Raw genomic sequence first — 22,489 nt, 5'->3', positions numbered from 1 at the left:
TTTAAAAAATTTGGCTTGCCGAACCCTGCGATGTTTTTACTTGCTACTGATTACCTTTTAGATTTATGCAACGAATAGGTATTCAAATCTGGAAGCCATTGTAGATATGACTTGTTTATAAAATGAAACAAACTTATTTTGATTTTGTCATTTACAAAAATTTACCTACTCGCCTGATTCGGACCCAAAGTGGAAGTCATTTATGAAAATCGTGCGTTTATGTAAGTTCCCCCAACAATTGTAACCCAGATACTTAGCAACACACTCTGAAAGTCAACCGCAAATATCATCGCTTATATTTTTAGGACAGACGAGAAGTACAACAAAATACGATATTACTTTTTATATAAATACAAAAATATCTGTATGTGTGTATGTTTGCATCGCATGCCTGCAATACGAACTTGAAGCTTGTCATGCAACTTATATATTTTTGGTTTGATTCTCTATCTTTACGTTGAATCTCCTCTAGCTGTTGCTGTTTGCTGCTGCTCATGTGTCTCTGAAACAGACTTGTGGTTTACTTTGTTGTTGTTTTGGTATAGGTTTGCAATTATGGCTAAGTGCAATGTTCATACACAAGTAAAACAACAGCAACAACAAGCACGACGATTATTGTTTGCTGCAATGACTGTCAACTGTTGTTGTTTGGAGGCTCGTCTCTTGTTTGCAAATGTCTCTCTTAATATATTCTCCTCCTCTCATTACAAAGTGAGCAAGATAAAGTGGAAAACAAAAAATAACAACACGAGAAGAGAAACCAGCTGTGTGAACGAACAATCAAACACACATTCATACACATGCAAATAAAATGCACGCTAATGAGACGGCGACGACGACACTTTGCTGAAATCGCATTTTGCTAATTATTTAAATTTAAATTGTAACATGAATGTTTAAAAATTTGTCGGTTAATGTTAATCAATTTAGCGACACTTATTGTTGTTTGTACATTGTGTGGGACAAACAGGAAGGCTGGACGATATTTATCAAGGTAAGACGAAAAAAAGAGTTATTGGTTGTCCGTTCGGGAATTTCGGAATAATGGCAGTTTCAATAAATAATCCCAGTTTATCAAATCATGATCTTCATTTTAAGATTAATTTAAAAACAGATATTGAAATATATATCGTTGGCACATCGAACTTAGGGAAGTTGAAAAAAAATACTTTTTTTTTTTTAGAATTATACACATTTGAGAGTACCAGAAAGTCAACTTTGAAAAGAAAAATGACCATCTGAAGTGAAAGCTCTACGACACCCTGGAATTTACATGAATGAAGATTCAAACCACAAGTATTGTAAAGATCAATGGAAAAATTTTCGTTTTATTTTTTGGCCATTAAAGAGAAAAAAAATAATATTTTTGCGCATTTCTTTAAAATGTTTAAGGAAAACTGTGGAAAAAAACAAAAACGACAACAGAAAATCGGATATTTTTAGAAAAATCTCATTCATACCACAATGCAAGAGAAAAATATAAATAAAAACATGTCAAATATTCAAAAAAGTGTAATATGCAAATTGTAGTCCGTCAGCCGACTGGCGTATACGAAGGTATAAGAAAAAGTTTACTTTCGCGAAAATTTTGAGAATATAATGAGTCATAATTAATGGTGAACTTGAATAATAAATTGTAAGGTCCATCAGATGCATGCATACAATTAATAAAACTTAATGTTTATACATTCTCTTTTTTAAGTGTGAATTTCCACATGATTTGGTATACAAGCAAAATTTCCGATTGTAGTTTATTACATTGTCAATGTATTTGCGGCACGTGTTAACAATATACAGTGAAACCACTGCTTGAGATGGATATATGGCCGAATTTACTTTATGTCGAAGCACAAGTAGTGACTACAGCACTAAGGAGGCAAGTTTTAAACAATCTTGTGAGACAAAATCGAGGTCATGGTCGGCGGGATGTAAAATTCCCCCAAAAGGAAAATTTCGCAATAGGTCAAATTTCGGATATCTAAGTACACAAAAAACTAATTTCGAGCAATAAAGATCCGGCTTTTTAAATTTTTGAACCGGATATTCAAATAATAAAACCGACTTTAATACCTTATATGCATATCATTAGGAAACTAATAAGCAAACATGCGAAGCGCATTTTTAGAGATTAATTTCTATTTCCATTGTCACACTTTTTAAAATGTCAATATTTTGTATTCATTTGCCTTAAATTTTTAAAACGATATTGAAGAGGGATCTTGAATCTTCCACTGGAACACTTTATCAGCCACATGTACGCGCAAAACATTAAATATCTCACGCAATATCTCGAAGCTTTGAATGAAATTTCTCAGCAACACCTTCTGATTCCAATAATACCTTCTTCGATAAAAAAAAAAACTGGAAATTTCCATTTTCTTACGACATAAAACAATGGCAACAGTTTCTTATAAAAGAAATTTCTTGGGAATTCTGTAAATGTGATTTCACACAATGCCACCTATTATTCATGGACTTGTTTGTGGTTTCCTTTTGCTTTCTTTTTGCATTTCTCTTATAAATTTCAGTTGCCCTTGAGCTTGTAACGAAGCTTGTAACAGAAACAAAGTTTTTTTTTCGTAGAGTAAGTAACTCAACTCGTTCGCAAACATTCATTCAATTCCTCTAATTGTTTCGTTTTTCTTCCCCCATCCTCTTCATCATCATTAATCACAGATGCCGTACTCAATGTCGTATACGTTATTCTCAATTCAATATGTGATCGCGAAGAATTCTTATATGAATTCTCTTCACAAAGTTTTGAATTTTATTTAATTTGGTTGCAATGAATGAATGCTCTTGCCAGAAATATTGGCTTCTCTCTCTCTCTCTGTATTCAAATGCATTTAATTAAAGAGGGTAACCACCGTCACCATTGTTAATGCAATGGGGGAATTGTATGAACAATTAAGGGAATACACTACTGATTGACAGTAATTTAGTATTTTGGGTTCCCATTTGTTGTCAATTTGTTCTACCAATACGTACCAACATCGGTCCATGTTTTAGTATTGTCCCATATAAATGAGTCCCAAATTTTCGGTTGCTTGCAAAAAATTTTGATATAGGCTAATTTTTTGACATAGGTTCAAAATAAAGGTCCAGCCGCCTTTTTTGATATTTTGAAGGTTTTGGTCGCATTTCCCCTGCGAAGTGGCTGTAATTTGTATTCTGGGTTTCATGGAGGCTGACGTTTTTCTTGATATACGATGAAAAAGATGTCATTCTGCTCCAAGTCAGAGTCGGATGACGTAAAGGTCGAAGTTTGTGGTCTACGTACGTTTGTGCATTTCTTCGTTATGTCATTGTTTCTTGATATGAGAGGAAAAATATGTCATTCGGCCCCAAGTGTCACAGATGATGCATCAATTTCAAGTTTTTGAAGATCGGTGTGCGAAAACTCGCATTATAATAATTCGTTTCTTCTTCACTTGTTCGGTTTTTTTATTTTATCTTTCAGCCGAACATATCAGAATTGACTTGCCTATAAGCAGTAAAGACGAAATTTCTGCCGAAGACACACGTGAACTACTTCCAACTGCTTCTTCCACAAAAACTTTCGTTGGGTTCGGCTCGTTTCGAAGACCCGATTGGCGTTTAGTTTAGGAAACATATGCGTATATATTCCAATTTTGGAAAGAAGAGACAAAGAGTCACGCACTTGCATTTAAGTGCGAGCTGGTGCGTTATCTTGGTGCAAAATCCGAGACGGGTTCCAACTGTACGTTTCTGACAAATTGCTGCACTCATACGGCACATTACTTCATGGTAGTCTTCCTCATTGACCGTACAATCATTTAGAAAAAAATTAATGATGCTCCACATTTTCGATGCTCCTTCACATTTGACCGAACTTGACGTGGCTTTTTGAGTTATGGCTCTTCTGGACGTTTCAATAGGCATGATTTGTCTTTGGTTTCAATGTCATAGCCACAGAGGAATCATCATTGCCAGTGTTCAACAGTTATACCCCTCCTCTATTACAAATACCCCTGTAACGGTAACCCTATGTAAGAAATGCATTTTTCTGGTAATTTAGCAAACACACACATACACACATTAACGAACCAAAGAGAGAAGATCTCCAACTAACAAAAAAAAGTTTTGTACAATATTTTTTGTAATGGTAATGGTGTACCGCTCTGTGGGTTTGTTGTTCTCTTGATTGTGTAAATGAGTAGTTGACTGAGTAAATTACAAGAAATCGAGTTCGGCTGTTGATTTTTCGTGAGAAGGAGGAGGCGGAGACGGACGCGTCTACCGTTCACTATATAAACAACTGACATTCATGTCTCTGGCTTTAGTTTCCCGTTTGGATATAAGTGATAAACAAAATAAAAAGGTAAATGTCAAAAAAGATACTGGCAGACAGGCAGTGTGGTGTTGGCCACAAAAGGCATAAAATTAAACTACCAATAAATATAAGATAAAAAATATTAACGCAAATTTAGATAAAAATTTGAAAAAAAAAAAATAAAATAAAGAATAATAAATAGTTAGATAAACAAAAAACAAACGGTAGTAAACAGTTAAAGCTAATGTGCAAATATTTGGTGCTAAGGAAAATGTGAAACAAATTTGTGACATTCAATTGTTTTATAATATAGAAAAAAAAACTAATATTTCAATAAAAATTAGAAATATTTAAAAAATTAATACAAAAAAAATAATAACTATTAAACAGTGACAATTTCAGAATTTCAATATTACAACAACAATAATAAATAATATGGCAAGACAAAAAGTCGGCTGACTGCTGAGTTCAAATAAAACGTGAATTTTTTCAAATATTTCAAGTTCCGCAGCACAAAAAAAAAAATGCAAAATCACTTTGACTTACAATTCCACAACCAAACCCAACCTCTATGCCGTGCCCTAAACACTTTCTGCGATCGATGTGACGTTTGGAAATTATAAATATGTTAATTCCGTTCGGAAAATCTGGTTCAGATTTTTTAAAAAATTAACGTAATATGCTTGGCGATTGATTATAAATCGAACTAACTCAATATTTTACGAATAATAATAAAAATAAATTAACGGTGTTGGTCGGCATTTAACTACTACACAAAAATTAACAGCACCCCACAATAAAGTGAGGCAATAAAACAAATAAATTACAACTAAACAAATTATAAAAAGGTGTATGAAAAATATGCGGTTAAATATTTATTTTTTATATTCCTATGAAGAAAAAAATAATGCATTTACGTAACAAGAGGCAAGCAACGCAAAAACAGAATAAAAAAACTACAAATAGACGTTTGTAATGAAATTGAAAATTCTTTTTTTTTTTCAATTTATTTGAGGTTTTCTAGACACATTCACGTTTGGTTGGCGAAAATTTGCGCCAAGGGCACGATGCCATAAAAAAAAATATCGAAAAGAAAATAAATTGTTTTCGGAAAAACAACAGCAACAACTAAATGAAAAAGAAAAACTGTTTCGAATTGTGACTTTCTAAACGTGATAGTGAAAAAAAAACTACAACTGCAGATCGTCTGACAAGACCGTGAATTGTTGCAACCAATTCAAATTGTATACGAAAATAGAATGTAACAACAAATGTGACAAATCAATGTGTTTTTTCGGTCGTTTAAAATCTTTTCTTATTTTCAAACTTATTCTAAAATGCCGTGTAAAAGAATTTTTTTGTTTTGTGTGCAAAACAAAAAAAAAACAAAAGTGAACTGCAAATATCGTACAGTATTTAGCTAATAAAACTAAATTGTTTACAAAGACAATGGCGCAGGCGATGACACCATGACTTTAAAGCAAACAAAAACAAATAATAATAACAATAACAAAAAGATGTTTCTCATTCGTCTGGATCGAATAATATATATTCACAAAAATATACATATATTACAAAAAAAAACAGTGATATTGACAAGTAAGATGTCGATTGATTTTTAGATCCTCTGTCATTTTTAGAACCTTAAAGTCAGAAACGTATCTATAGCATTATTTAAAATTTCGAATTAAGAGCCAAAATTTTCAAAATTATATAAAAAAAATTTGAAAATATTTTTATTCCAAAAATGTATACCAAACTATACCATTTGGGCTACGATTTTGTATGCCAGTGCTTCTGCAATACCTCGAAATATCAATTGGAGGCCCTATAAAGAATATATACTCTGGATCTCAATAAAATACTATACCGATGTCCGATGTAACATTGTCCATCCTTTGAAATATCGAAAAGTCTGGTAATATTTTGTATGAAGATTTGATATTTTGAACATAAGTTGCTGCTACTGCTAGGATGTTTTGGTATTGAAAATAGGAAATATAAGCTAATGTTTTTGTATATCCCTCATATCACGGTACCGATGTAATTTTTATAATTTTGAATTATTTTTTATTTGGACTTTAATTTAGAATTTCAGGTTCTTCCAGAAAATGTTCAATAATTGTGATGATACTATGCTTGTTTTCCAATCGTAGTGACTGAGATTTGGCATTGGAGGATTAAAGCCGGTTTAGGTTTATAACCAAAATAACACTCAAGTCCCATTTGGAGGTTGCAAAACTGCTTCGACCTTCCTACCAATTTTCAGTATTTTGGAAACTTCCGTCCCCTTATTTCCATATTTGGCATATCGGGTACTTGAAGGGTATAAAATGTATTTGCAAAAGTTTTTCAATATGTCCATGTTTAGACATAGCCTCTTTATATAGTTCTCACACAATTTGAATATTTTGATGGTTGTAGGTGTATTTTTCAGCCGAAGTAAATTTTATTTGGCATTCGTGGTTGCTAGTGGATACAAAATTCTTCGAAATATAGGTCTATGTTTTGATATAGTCTCTTTTTAACGGTACCGCATTTTTATAATGGTCAAATTTCCGGGTTCTGAAATTCCGGGTTGATGAAACATGTATATAAAGGTCCAGCCTCATTTTCAAAACGGATGTAATTTCGCATTGCGGGCAGTAAAAAATTGTAAAGGTCCGTGTTTTTGGAAATGCCCCATACATCTGTATTTGTATTTCATCTTCTCAGATGTCCCAGCCGACCTTGAAGTCGTTCTTCCTTGTTTACTATACAATTATATAAAAAAAGTCAATGATTCCCCTTCGAAAAATATTCTAAAAAAAAACTATGCCCGGAAGTCCTTCGAATAATATTCTTTATTATTATTTTGTGAAAATCAACTCGATTTTTAATTTTACAAATCTACGATTTTTTATTAAAATCTTTTTCCCTCAAATCCCCGATTTTTATTGAAAAAGTATTCTAATATTCTGGAAATGTGTTTCAATATAATATTCTTTAAAAAATTATTGACAATAATTAGGGTATGAAATTCTCAACACAATAAAAAAAAAATTTTCTCAAAATTCTAGATTGTCTATAAAATATATATAGGAAATAAAAAATAAGACAATAAAAATATTAATTAAAACTGGCTTCTTGGACTCATTTGAAATCATAGCCCTTTATATTTTAAATTGTTCAATAAGATTACTTATTTTAAAAATTAAATACATATAAGATTCTTAAAAACATTTTTTATTAAATAAATTATAAAAATGAACATCCTCAATTAAGAACAAAACATTCAAATATTAATAAAAATAAAATTTACATCGTTTTAATAATATATACAAATTTTCAAATCAACTTTCAAAATGTTTTTGTGGAGGCAATTTTAAAAACCAAACGAATAGTGTTTTTTTATTGGTTAAGGAAAACATTTAACAACTACGTTTCGTTTGTTTTGCTCATATGGACAGAAAATATTGCAAATGTAGGCGAAAATTTTACAAAAAAAAAGGAAAACAGCAAAAACAACAAATGTCTTATTAATCATAATAAAAATAATAACAATTAAATCAGTATATTTTTTGTTTAATGTATTTTTGTTTTTGTTTGCTGGTATTTGCCAGACATGTCATCGTCTTCGTAAAATGTACTCTTTGCGCCATTGCAAAGAACAAAACAAATATTCTCTTAATTAAAAATGTTCTCTTTATAAGAAAATTAATTTCAAATTTGTTATTTATTCTCTTCTATTTTGTTTATTCCCTTAGCTAAGCAGAGACAAAAACCATTACTCTGAAACAAATTGTTCATATTTTGAATCAATCAGTGGTTGTCTTCGTTTCGTATTTTTATTGCTGGTGTTGTTATTTAAAATACAAAGAAATAAAATAATCAAAACAAAAACTAAAGAAAATATATAAACATTTCAATACAACCAAGTGAAGTTTAAATTAAATAAAGAGACAACTTTTACATTTGACCGGAATTGCACATTGAAGCCGACTTTAACAGAGGAAAAACAAAATGAGTGGCAGAGATAATCGTGGCAGTGGGCATCAGCCCTTGGGAAATGCCATGGGCAAAATAAAGGATCGATTATCCAGGGTGAGTATGAAATAAATTGTATATTTTTAACATTTTTATTCACAAAAAAATTAGTTCTTAGAAAAATTAAGATGCCATATCAAACACAACATGTTGTCGCTTAGGACTATTAATTTTGATTACAATTTTAATGAAAAAATGTGTTATTTACTTTATTTATATGTAAAGGCCTTGGCCTTTGATGAAAGCAATTTCCTCTATCACCAATCAGTAACCAATTTAATTTTAATTGCTAATTGATAAATAAAACTAGTTTGTTCGTTACAGATTACAAATATTTGTTGTATTCATGTAAACATCGTAATTTATGCATGTTTCTGGTGTTATGAGTTTATTAGTCACATATTTGTTGTGAAAGAGAATATGAGGCAAAAAAATCAAATTCAAGTTTGACAATATTGATATTTAATATATATCATATTAAAACAAGCGACATTTCCAAATATAGAAAAATTAAAAAAAAAAATATTTAAAATTCATAAAATTTAAAAATATATATAAATTTAAATGTTACTAAAAGTTTGAAATTTTTACTAAAAATACTAGTAATAGGTCTGATAGGTCTAACAATTTTTTAAAAATTCACAGTTGTTGTTCAAAAATTTTATATACATATATTTATAAAATATTTTTTTGAAAATGTTTTCGAAAAACCATGTCTTTTAAAACAATAAATTCAGAAATAAATATTTGCAGATTTAACCCTTTGAGCCCCGAATTTTTTTCGGTAATCATAGACAAATTTTTAGTTGACAGATTTAATGCAACTATCCTAGACAGGATATGGACAAATTTTGACATCGCTACATCCTTGCATTCGGGAGATACAGTACATTCTTTCTGAAAAATAAAAGCCCAATATCAAGAAAACCAAATGCAAAATCGATGAAAAAATAATTTTAAATTATTCTCTATATTCTGTTTTACAAGAATCAAAAATAATTCTGACGGCAGAGTTCGTATATTTCAAATACGAAGCGAGTTAAATAATTTGGACTGTATACACAAATTAGTACTGTACACATTTTTGCCCTCTTCTCCATATTAAAAAGCTCATAACTTTACCAAAAATTTGAATTTTTTAGATTTTTCTTGTGATATGTGTCGTCCATAATCAGGCCTTGACGTATGTAATCTAAAGAATATATATCTACTAGCAGTATATTAAATATTAGCTCTAAAACATTTTGTTGCCTGTGGGCAACATTGGGCCACAAAGGGCTAAAAAAATATATATATTTTTTTTTCTATCAATAATATTCCTCAAAAGAAAAAACAAAATTCAAATCCAAAATTTCTTTTTAACTTGATTTATAAACCAGTAAGGAAAGTAGTAAAGTCGGACAGCGCCGACTATATGATACCCTTCACCACTTTGGATAAACATGCCATTCTGCAAAATATGTGAACTTTTTAATTAGGACAGATATAGAGTCGTTTGTTTAGAATTGCACAAAATCATTTAACAAATATCAATCGGCTCACATCATTCTAGTCTTAATTCATTACGCTGGGCCAAAATTCGTGTAAATCGGAGGATATAAAGGGGCTTTGGTGTTCCATGACCATAAAATCGGACGAAAATATATATATGGGAGCTACATCTAAATCTGAACCGATTTTTCCCAAATTCAATAGGGTTCGTCTCTGGGTCAAATGAATGAGCTGTGCCAAATTTCATTCAATTCGGATCACAAATGCGACCTGTACTTTGTTTACAATTTAACATGGACAGACAGACGAACGTACGGACATGCATAAATCGACTTAGAAAGTGATTCTATGCATATTCTCAAAAGGATCCATGTGTCTATCTCGTTTCCTTTTGCCTGTTACAAACATATGCAAAAAGACATAATACCCTGTGAACTCATCTTATCACAGTGAAGGGTATAAAAAATCAGGATAGTCTACAAAATATACGAAGTATGATCCATAATGAACCGTTGAGATGTGATAAAAAATAACCGCTATTTTTAATTCATCATTACTTTTCCTCTTATAAGTATTCCCCAATCCATGTTATGGTTTAATATGTTAGGTGATTTTTCTTCTTCTTATACAAATTTGTTTTTAATAAATCTCTTAAAGATGTTACGACATTGATTACAGGCTTAATTGGTTTTTCAAATTTCCGTAAATACAAAACAAAAAAAAAAATGTGAACTCAGAAATTCGGTCACATAATAACAAATTGTCAATAATGATGATAAGAATAATTCCTCTTCTTCTTCCAATGCCGTTAAAATTCAATGAACCCAATAAGAATCGCAACACTATTGATGGTCAGAGAATGAGATTTACAAAAAGGATTGAAATATTTATATATGTGTCAACAAGTATGATGAAGTGCATAATTGCAACCAACCAATACTTGTGAGGTTTTTTATAAATCAATTAAAAAAATATGAAATCTGTAAAGAATTTTCTACAAAATGAAAGCGACAACGAACGAACATGTTGGGTTTGATGCGGCATCCATCCATCATCTTATCAATTTGCAATATTTATTTCATTATTGAATTGAATTCAATAATTAATAAATAGCTGAAAATGTAAAATCTTTAGTACAGATTACAAGACGGCTTAATAACAAGTAGGGTAGTTTAATTGAATCTGCCGCTGTAAAAAAAATAATTCAATTTTAATCATTTGCCAATTACCCTATTAAAATAGGAGGATCAACCCTATCAGCGTGTCGATTTGGATGAAGCCACTTTGTCAACATCAAACACCGCTACAAGTCTTGATACGATTCTACCCGAGGATCCTTTTCTATTTCCCGCACACAACAGACCAACAGTCCACACTACACTACAACAACAACAGCGTCAACGTTTTGAGACTGAAATTCCCCTACAGTTTGGTCCCATCATCGAGGCAGATGACATCAATGAACCTCCTCTGCCCATCAATCCGAAGGTGAAAAATACTCAAGAACCATTACCATTGCCGCTACCACCACCACCCTCATCACATTCGCATCGTGATAAACACACACGCAGTGTGGTGTCCACAGAAGATTTACAACGTAGTAAATCGTCATTGAAAGGTTCACGGGTGTCTTTCGAGAAGCGGGGCGGCGAGGAGAGCAGTGATGACGATAGCTTCGAGGAGCGTCGTACAGGATTTCAACAACAAAAGGCTGTGAGTAGTGTCGATCACAGGGGTATACTTAAGGATTTGAAGACGATTTTGGCCAACGACAACAATCGTCGCGAGTTTCAATCAAAAAAACATGTATCACTCGATTTGAAGGGAACCCGATATCTAAAAGATCTACTCAAAGAGTCCTCATCGGAGGAGGAATTTCGTAAAAATCGTCGTGAATTCCAAGGACGCAAACATCAAAGTTTAGATCCAAGGGTTTCGTTTAAATTGGAAAAAGTATTACAAGGATCCAGTACAGACACCGACGAAGAGAACGATGATGTGGAACACAAACGTTTGATATATCGTCCCAAGGATATAACAAAGCCAGTGGTTATCGATTTGAAAGATTTGGAAAGTGAAAGTGAAGAAGATTACGTGTCGTCGAGGCAACATTTTCAACAGCAACGTTCCATTAGTACAGATTCAAGGAAAAGGTGAGCTATCAAAGATTTCACTACAATGAATTTTAAATAATGACAAAAAATTATTCTGTTCTTTCAGTATACGTTTCTATGAAATGGATGAAATGGGCCGTAAAAAGGGCGAAAATTTACGCCAATCAGTACCATTTGTTAGACAAATCACCGAAGATGGTAAACCCAAATTGGAAGTTTATCGACCAACAACAAATCCGATTTTTATTTGGACTCAGGTAAGATATTGAATTTAGTTTCTAATTTTTTTATTGGCCCTAGACATTTAATTAGAGATTCCCCTTGTACATGTGTCTGACCTTTGATCGGGTTCAGTGTATTCCAATGAAAATGCATTTCCATTAATCTGATGAAATCTCCTCCTTATCGCTTCGACTTTTGAATTGATGAATAACTGTATTCGAGGCACGTGATGTCTCTGGCCATAGCGACACAATGTACATTAGACCCACATATAAATGTAATAGTAAAATGCATGGAAACAAATAGAGATTATTTCATATGGGTTGTGTTGCTTAGAAATACAATCGCCAAAAAATGCATAGGGTTTGAAACTATGAGTTTACATTATGCATCATTTTTTATGGTTTCTCAGTCCCATAAACCTGATTTTTTGATCGGTATTCCAGTACACGATCTTATATACTGTAATTTTTTCAGAAATATGCCTTTCCGCCTCTCTCTAATGAATGTTAGTCCGTCCATTAAATTTTGATATTATTAGTCTCGATCTGAAATAAAATAAAAAATGAATATAGGATTCTGTTTCTTCTTTTTTAGTTCTCTATATCAAGAAAATAATCCACTTTTCGTAGACAGAAGATGTGTGTCTTAAATGATTTAACAAAAAAAGAATAGCAAAATTTTTGATGATTAATATTCGAATTTGAATTATGAAATTAGCCCTCGTACATCTATAAATATTCGTTTAGAAAATTGTTTAGTCAGTTTCAAATTTTCTAGTAATTTTACGATAAAATTTTTAAGCTATGAGGATCACCACATAGTTTCCATCTCCGATATTAAAAAATTCTCAAGTCTATTGGAAACTATGTAATTATTAGGAATAACAAACAGATTTATGGAAAGTACTAAAAAAATTACTTTTATCCCACCCACCAGAAATTCAATTTTTTATTATTACCTAAACAAAAACTTATCCGTTAAGTTAAGTTTATTTTTCTAATAGTTTCCTATAAAAAAATAAATAAATAAATAAATAAAATATTCACGGCCACAAAAATATACCCACCCACCCACTTTGCCACAACACAAACTACTTTTGATTTAATTGACCTCTAATTCAATTAAGGAATGAATAGCCGGTTAGCTCTTTCTTTACATGCATATCTTCCCGAATTGAATAAAAAAGAATAGATATGCATTTTATGGCGCCTGTCAAACAAAGTCATAAACTGGTGGTAGTAATGTAATAAATATCACTACGTACGATGATGAATTATTACCATTCAATTCGCATCAGACACACAGCAAAGGTTCCAGCTGGACAGACTTACTGACTGGAAGATGCAATGATGATGGGGTTTACATGAGGATTCCGCTGAGAAGACAATTTCAGTGTCAGTGTGAACTTTTGAGTGGCGTTATCTACATTTATTTGGTGGTGGTCTGGTACAGCTGGCAACAAATAATAATAACAATATCAGTTATTTTAATTGAGTGATACAACATTGAAGAAAAAAGAAAACAAAATCAAAACCAAAAAGAAATCCTTTAGCTTTTCACAAGAACAAACAGCATACATAGAAATTTCCGCTTCTAACCGCACAACAACCGAATTAATGTGGAATGTGTGGGGAGAGACAATAATAAAAAGGCAACAATTACGAATGCATTGGCCTGAAGATTTATATACAAAAACAAAATCATATTTTGAATATGTTATTGTTGTTGACTATTTAAAATAGTCAGCCATCAGTTGTGGTCGTGGCGTAGTAGTACAACACCTTATCTCTTTTTGTATTAAAATTTTTGTATTTTTTTGTTTTGATTTTCTTTGGACTTTACAATTAGGCATCCGAACACAGCGTGATGTTTAATAGTTAAAGAAAACAAAGACAATTTTCACACAAAAAGCAGGGATTAGAGGTGGTTGACAGTTGCTGAGAGCCACAAAACATCCAATCAGCAATCTAGTTTGTTAAACACAGCAGTTACAGTAACAGCTGCATGCAATTAGGAAAGATGATAAATAATTTATAAAGAAATAGTGTGAGAGAGAGGTGGGCGGGAAATATTTGTAAATAAAGGAACTTGTAATAGAACATTGCCATTTTTGGGCATTTTCGACCAACATTGTAATGGAAATAAATGTGTGGGTGTTTACTGGTTCTCGAAGTACTAATGCTGATTTCTATTAGGACACTCGGAGAACCTAAACAATTTGAAACCATTGGAAATTTCATTGGGTCTGATGTTCTTCCAACAGTTCAGTATTATTAATGCAGTAATCTTTTATACGGTGCAAATTTTCAAAGATGCTGGTTCAACTATTGATGGTAATATTTGTACCATTAAAAAGTGGACCAATATTGATAATTTTTGGTAGGAGCTATACAATGAGAACCAAAAATATGAAATTAGAGCCATTTCTATTGAAAAACCTGCACAAAATACCAAATATTGTGGAGTATAGTTATATGATGGCTATTCCAAAACGTCGACCATTACCAATACCAAACATTTAAGGAATAATAGCAAAAAAATTCGAGTTCTATCGTGATTTTAAACAGACAGACAAACCTGACTAAATTTACATAGAACTTTGCAAATGGAATGACAATTTTAATATACACTACATTTTTACTAGAAGCTGTACTGAAAAGAATTGCTAGGCGTATTCAGACGAAGTGAAGGTCACCGGATTATATATTGTTCCTTCAGTCCGATTCATAATGATTTTCCAAAATCTTATAATTGGTACGGATATCCTTCGAGTCTAAAATAAAAAAATCATTTGTTTGTCCTTTTAAACATTTTGGTCGCATTTCCCCAAACCGAAATGTGGCAACCTCTAATGTGATGTATTGATTTTTATTTGATTAGCATTTATAGATTTGATTTACTCAACAAATATTCTAATTTAAATTCTAGTCTTATTCTCCGGTTTACGCTCAATTTTTGATTATTGTTTGTGTCACATTAGTTATGACTAAAAATTGAGACAACTGCATTCGTTCGACTGGAGAAGGAGGAGAGCGCATAATAATGGATTATTTATTTAAGCATTTCAATTTTTCAAAACGTCGTACAAAAGTAGATCTTATTGATTTTGTAAATAAAATTCTGAACAATAGTCAGTTCAGTTCCTGTTTAACTTTCGAACGAACTATTTACAACGGCTAATACTAGAGTCTCCACATAAACACAACCGGACAAATTGTTTTTTTTTTTTTTTGTTTGAGCGATCAAACAACTTGGAAGAATTCCAATTTTTAAGCGTGACCTTACTTTCAGTTTTGTAGTATTTTTGGATTTTGTTTTTGTTTTCGAAAAGCTAACGTACACGCAAATAGTTTACGCGTTTTTGAAAAAATCATTTTTTGGTGTTATCGTTTCATGTCCTTTTTCTTCCGGCACATCAAGTACTTAATATATTTAAACGAAAATGAAAATATTAATGAGAGCCGACACCCATGTGTCGTTCCATTTACCGGATGATGTACCAGCTGCTAAGTGTACATTTTCACAGGTTAATTTCCCTAACAAAAGAATTAATTATTGTATTTTTTTTAATTTTTAAGAACTAAAAAAATATTTGTTTTGTCTTTTTTATTTCAGGTGTTGGCTGCCTTTAGTGTTTCACTTGGCTCATTAGTTGTGGGCTTTTCATCGGCTTACACTTCACCCGCCTTGGTTTCTATGACTGATCGTAATATTACCTCATTTGAAGTAACACCACAAACGGTAAGTTGTGATTTTTTTTTTGTTATTAAAAATTTAGTGAATCAGAGTGAATACAATTTTGTCTGGAAAATGTAATTAAAAAGTGTGTGATAATTGATATTTTATGGTGGTTGTGGAACTGATAAATTTAATTAACTAATCAATTATTCAAATTTATTAGGGAAACTGTAACCAATAAAAAATAGCGCATCGCATTTATTTGTAAATGACAAAATTTTAAATTGATTTTTTACTATTCCCATTTCCCCTTTTCAGGCTTCCTGGGTTGGTGGCCTAATGCCCTTAGCCGGTCTTGCTGGTGGTATTTGTGGTGGACCGTTCATTGAATATTTGGGACGACGTAATACAATTCTCGCCATTGCTGTACCCTTTATAATATCATGGCTTTTGATTGCTTGTGCCATAAATGTTGCCATGGTCTTGGCGGGCCGTGCTTTAGCTGGTTTCTGTGTCGGTATAGCATCTCTATCTCTGCCAGTCTATTTGGGTGAAACTATTCAACCAGAAGTACGTGGCACATTGGGTCTGTTGCCAACGGCATTTGGTAATATTGGTATACTGTTATGTTTTGTGGCTGGTACTTATATGGATTGGTCAATGTTGGCGTTCCTTGGTGGAGCATTACCAGTACCATTTTTAATATTAATGTTTGTCATACCCGAAACACCACGTTGGTATGTTTCACGTAATCGCGAGGAAAGGGCACGCAAAGCGTTGGTATGGTTGCGTGGCAAGGAAGCTGATGTTGAGCCAGAATTGAAGGGTTTATTGCGTTCTCAAGCCGATGATGAACGTCAGGCTAGACAGAATCAATTGATGGAGCTGTTGAAACGCAACAATTTGAAACCATTGGCAATATCATTGGGTCTGATGTTCTTCCAACAGTTCAGTGGTATCAATGCGGTCATCTTTTATACGGTGCAAATTTTCAAGGATGCTGGTTCAACTATTGATGGTAACATTTGTACCATTATTGTGGGTATTGTGAATTTTGCCGCCACCTTCATTGGCATTGTGTTGATTGATCGTTTGGGCAGGAAGGTAAGTCATTCCAAAACTTCTATTAGTTGTATAAAATTAATTATTTTCTTTATATTTCAGATCCTATTGTATATTTCTTCGGTGGCCATGACCATTACTCTATTCGTTTTGGGTGGTTTCTTTTATTGCAAAGCCACTGAAATGGATGTATCAAATGTGGGTTGGTTGCCATTGGCCAGTTTTGTGGTATATGTGTTGGGCTTTTCATTGGGCTTTGGACCCATACCATGGTTGATGATGGGTGAAATTTTACCAGCCAAAATTCGTGGCTCAGCAGCTTCAGTTGCCACTGCATTTAACTGGACGTGTACATTTATTGTTACCAAAACTTTCCCCGATATGATTGGTGGGTTGTGTTCCAAACTTTTCTTCTTTTAAATTACATATTTCCTTGATTTACTCATACAATTATTTTAAATATATTTATATTTTTTTATTACAGAATCCATTGGTGGCCATGGTGCATTTTGGCTCTTTGGTGTCGTTTGTGTAATTGCCTTATTCTTTGTTATCGTCTATGTGCCAGAAACACAAGGCAAGACCCTGGAAGATATTGAACGTAAAATGATGGGACGTGTCAGACGTATGTCATCGGTGGCCAATATCAAACCATTGTCTTTCAACATGTAAACCAACTGAATAATGTGATGCAAACGAATATCAATAACAAATGCAAACAAAAATTAGAATAAAAAATCCTCATGATGTATAGTAGAATAAGCCATAATTGTCGCTGCACCATTTGACTTCCAACCACCATACTAATCGATATACCTTTGCCATTCATAATATGATCCCGTTTGAAGGAGAAATAATTATTGTACGGAAAGAAAGAAAAACCAAATATTAGTTTTTAAGTAGTAAGCCAGTCCACGATTAGTGGGCCCAAAAGTATCCTCAATCAAGCCCATCAAATATACAGGCAGTTAGTTTTTTTGAAGAAACTTTTTTAGCAAAACTAAGAAAAAAACATATCGTATTTAAAGCTTAGCTTTCATTGTCAATATTATTATTATTTTTATTATTGTATTAAGCTATTAAATATGACACAATTGGTATTTTAATGTTAACACATTTCAAATAATTTATCTAAAAAAACAAAACGTATACGCGCACTGTACCTACATATTTGTTTAGGAATATGTTTGTGTATGCATGCATGTATTAATAATCATTGGTTTCAATGATATGATATTTTGATGAGCAGTTGTAGTCTGTAAACGTAGAGATTTTTTTAATTATAATTTGTTGTATTAACAAAAAACAAATAATAAGAAATGATCAACTAACTCTTTTTTTTTTTCTTATAATAATATGTATTGTTAAGTTTAAGAAAATAAAAACATAATAATAAAATGTTTTAATGTGAAAAGATTTTGGAGACAAACCAATAAACAACACACAGATACCATTTTAATTATATTATAAATTATTTTTTAAATGTTTTAAATAAACTGAAACAGTAAACAACAACATTTTTTATTTGAAAGGGTCAGATTAATAGCATTGTGTAAGTATAGCACATAGTTATTATTCATATATAATTTTTTATACATATTTACTATGTAAATATTGTTGATGTTTTTTTTATTGAACTGGTTTGATTAGAATTACATCGTAATTACATTTTTATATTGATTTTTCACGGTATTGACGTATGCTAGATTTTGTTTCTTATCAGCAAACCACTTATTGTCATTAAATATGCATAGCTGTACTAAACATGCGGCAGATGCAAGTTTGCAAATTAGATTGAAGGGAAGATATTGTTTGTATAGATGTTTCTTTAGCAACTGACACAAATTTCTAAGCAGAATTAATTTTTCATTTAAAAACATTTTCTTTCAGAAATCTTAACGCAGATTATTTTCGAAATTAATCATAAACATAAATTATGAATTGATATAAAAATATTATTTCTAAATTATCACAAATTATCCCAGTTTCAGTATGAACTACAGTAAAAACTCGCTAATCCGGATAATTGATTGCAGACCCCAATCCGGATTACCGAGATTTCCGGATTATCGAGTTTTATTAATTGGTTTAAATTTATATTAATTTGGTGATAATTTAATTATTTTTATGCTTTTATTAAAAATGAAAATTATTCATTTCAAAAATATGAACTTTGAATATAATAGGTACCATTTTCAATTAAATTTGCAACGATTTTTTTATTAAAATAAAAAATCCGGATTTTTGAGTCAAATAGATCAATCAATCCGGATTATAGGATACGCAATGGGTTGTGAAATGCAGTCCGGATTACCGAATAATCCGGATTGTCGAGGTTCGGATTATCAAGTTTATACTGTACTCTAGATTTATGGTTGGGAATTACAGGTCGATCCGGTCCAAAACTCGTTGCTATAGGCTTACCCAAATTCCTTATAAATCTACCCAATAAAAACTTCGTTAATTTCAACCGGCATGATTTTTTACTCCGCCATGAGGTGAACCTTTAAAATACCTAAAATACAAAACAGTGACCTAAATTGAAATTTTCTTGGGCTAGTAAATCAATACCAAAGCTTGTTTGTAACTTTGCAGATATATATATTGGAAGATTTAAAGGAAAAGAAAAATAATTTACTAATTTTTTTGTTATTGTTTTATGGGATTAAACAAAAGTCCTTATTATTGATGGCGGGCTTGATAACTCCTCACTGGAACATCGGAATCCGGAAATTCCAAGGGTGTTAGAATGAGTACATGTCTGGCTCTCGTATGAACTAGGATTATTGACTTCGATCAAAAATCAACAAAATGGCGGACCTTTGAAAAAATATTTTTGGAAAATCGCATATTTTTTACCACAAACCAAGTTATTGGATTTACCCTCGTTCAAACGATAGATACACGCTCACAGAGAAACGTCCTAAAATTTGGAATCGATCGTATTATTAGCTTTTGAGTTATTGTGCCCGCCATTTGCAAAAACGCTGTTTGGATAAAAATGAGTTTAAAGTTTGATGCTAGCACAATTAATCGAATATATCTTCAAGAGTTGTTGAGATTTTCACATGAAATTTCACATTCTTAAATTAGTGTAGATTCCCATTACCGTCGAAGTTTTTTAATTCCAAAAGTGTGGAATGCCAAATTAAAGCGACATCGGTTGCGAAATTCGTTCATACCCTTCAAAATACTAAAAACCGATATGTTCGGTATATAGGAGGTATGACCCCTAAAATATGGACTGCAGATTTGCAAAGCTCGAGATGTTGCGAACTCATTCAATATACACTGTAACTTACGGTACTACCATGAAATCATAAATGCTATCTGACCTTCAACATTATGCCCACAAAGGACTTAATTAAAGATTGCATAGACAGCAGTTCGCGATCTCGAAAAGATTGATAGATAATCATCAGAGTCCATTACCGAACTTCAATCTTATTGAAGGGGGGTTTGTAATAAAGTAACACGAGATGCGACATCATGTTGATTTCTTTCTTATAAAAGTAGTAAAATTCTTAAATCCCTATCCGTTGGTGATACACCCATTCAATATTTTCTATTTTAAAGATGTTTCAATTGAAAGGCCGTCCATTTAAAATATTCTGGTAGTTAGTCGTGTTCCACATTTAGAATTCCATTTCTTCAACAAAAATACAAGGAAGCCATGGAACCGTTACATCAACAGCAAAATTAGAATGGAGGTTAGAAAATTGAAAGCGTCGCCGACTAAAAGTGTAAGTTTGGAATAATGGACGATTTTTTGCAGATATCATTGTAAAAACTTCCATTTACAAAATTACATTTAACGAATATTGACTAATCCAATGTTGGTGGATGTAACAAGTTGCAGAGTCCACAACTCTATTATTCCTATTATGTTCTAACATGTCCGAATCTACATGTTTAGCACTTGAAGTAATATAAACAAAAAAAAAACCGACTTACCCATAACTTGAACGCGACAAATAGCACAAATATCACATTCAACATCCCAGCTCCACATAGCCACAGCATTCCACTTTTTCAGGGTGAACATTTTTTCGGGTTTGGTGCCATCATTATCGTCGATTTGTTTATCCATGGAATTTTCACTTTGATCATCCATAACTCCAGTTTTGTTTTTTGTTTCTCTTAATTTCTTACTTGTTTAAACAAAAAACTACAACAAAATAGCTCTAATACACAACCCGCACTGCCAACCGTTGGAATAATGGCATTAATGTGCAAAAAAAAACCAAACGAAAACAAAACAATGCTTCTTCTTATGTACTCAAAGAGAAATGTGGCATTCAACGTGAAATGATAACACAAACAGCTACTATATGGTTATATTGATTATGTCCGATTTATACTTATTGATAATATTATTATTGGTGCAGAATTAAAGATATACAATAAATCAATCGACCAATTAAAGAAAAATAACTCATAATTTGAATCGTTAGGGACTTTTCTATAATTATAAATTGTCAGCTAGGATGTTAATTAACAACTAGACATTTAAACATTAAGCGGTACCTTTGCAAGAGAATAATGTAAAAAATTGGGCATACATATACTGCAAATTAATACATTTTTATTGACCAGAAATCCGAAATTCTAAATTTGAACCACTTCGGTTGGAAATGCGATTAAAAACTTAAAATACCGAAAATGGATCGGGATTTATTCGATGTTATTATTTATACAGAATTAATGATATGCAATAAATTCAATCGATCAATAATTTAACGGTAAATTTAATTAAAGGTAGCCAAAATTGTAACAAGTCTATCTCATAACAAGTAAATATGAGGTTAAGTTCGTCCGCGGCGAACTTTGATGCCTTTTAATGTACTTCGAATCGATAGGGACCTTTCTAAAATTGTGACTATTCAGCTAATATGTTGATTTATAACAAGACATTTAAAAATTAAGTGGGACCTTTGGAAGAGGTCTGTGTAAAAAATGGGTATATACCGAAAAATTGCTACTGACATTTTTTTCAATTCAATTTATTTCATAAACAAGAACTTAGCCCAAAGGGCCATGAGCGATTCCAAAAACTTCTTTACATGGACTACTCCACAAGGTTAAAATTAACAGTATATCACTTAATTATATCATAAACAACAATACATGAACTACTCCGGAAATCCGAAATTCTAAATTCAAACCACCTTCGAAAATGGATCAGGACGTTTACATGGAGGCTATTACAAAGCGTGGACCGATATATTCCATTTACATCTATACCAAATATATTGGAGTACTATTAATGTATGTATATATTATTCCCTTTAGATCAAACGTAAAATATACGGAAGTGATACTAATTTTACCTATAGGTAAATGCCTCTTTTTACTTATTTTTGTTAATAAATTAAATGAATTGAATTCCTCTTTCTAAAACCATTTTAAGCTATCGTTTGGCCATATTAAATAACTACATTTTTAAATTTATATAATGTATATATTTATACACAACGAATCAAGTTATAAAAAGTTTACACAATTAAAATGAAATATAATTTATAACAACAAATGAGAAAACAAGTTTATAATTAACAGAAATTAATTTTGTTTTGAATTTTGCAAAATCTCAATATTG

General features: G+C 31.8%; 2 protein-coding genes across 3 annotated transcripts in view; one reads left to right on the top strand and one right to left on the bottom strand.

Annotated features, from left to right (window-relative positions):
• LOC133335501 (RING-box protein 2) overlaps positions 1-21,004 on the bottom strand; it is a 36,601-nt gene extending 15,597 nt beyond the window's left edge. Inside the window, exon 1 of the mRNA XM_061543776.1 lies at positions 20,845-21,004. Within this exon, the coding sequence (XP_061399760.1) occupies positions 20,845-21,004 (160 nt within the window). The remainder of the gene's footprint in view (positions 1-20,844) is intronic.
• On the top strand, positions 8,297-17,674 carry LOC133335511 (facilitated trehalose transporter Tret1). 2 transcript variants are annotated; one of them, XM_061543790.1, is made up of 7 exons: positions 8,297-8,377; positions 11,054-11,964; positions 12,032-12,182; positions 15,766-15,891; positions 16,147-16,932; positions 16,993-17,278; positions 17,375-17,674. In XM_061543790.1, exons 1-7 carry the CDS (start codon positions 8,297-8,299, stop codon positions 17,560-17,562), a joined length of 2,529 nt encoding a protein of 842 aa, XP_061399774.1. In that variant the 3' UTR covers positions 17,563-17,674. The 2 variants fall into 2 exon arrangements, with proteins under 2 accessions (XP_061399774.1, XP_061399775.1); XM_061543791.1 differs by lacking the exons at positions 8,297-8,377; positions 11,054-11,964; positions 12,032-12,182 and adding an exon at positions 15,547-15,676.
• Positions 21,005-22,489: the final 1,485 nt, after the last annotated feature.

Source organism: Musca vetustissima, unplaced genomic scaffold (genome assembly GCF_032173495.1).
Source record: "Musca vetustissima isolate MV318-11 ecotype Yass unplaced genomic scaffold, APGP_CSIRO_Mvet_v1 utg9639, whole genome shotgun sequence".
In the NCBI taxonomy this organism is placed as follows: Eukaryota; Metazoa; Arthropoda; class Insecta; order Diptera; family Muscidae; genus Musca; species Musca vetustissima.
The sequence above is the reverse complement of the archived record's forward strand: the minus strand, read 5'-3'. Positions and strand labels throughout refer to the sequence as shown.

What these genes read in the sequence shown, in the direction of transcription:
- LOC133335511 (XM_061543790.1), top strand. Translation starts at nt 8,297, where the DNA reads ATGAGTGGCAGAGATAATCGTGGCAGTGGGCATCAGCCCTTGGGAAAT. An exon ending in TAAAGGATCGATTATCCAGG is followed by an intron (nt 8,378 to 11,053) that starts GTGAGTATGAAA and finishes CTATTAAAATAG; the next exon opens with GAGGATCAACCCTATCAGCG. An exon ending in AACTTTCCCCGATATGATTG is followed by an intron (nt 17,279 to 17,374) that starts GTGGGTTGTGTT and finishes TTTTTATTACAG; the next exon opens with AATCCATTGGTGGCCATGGT.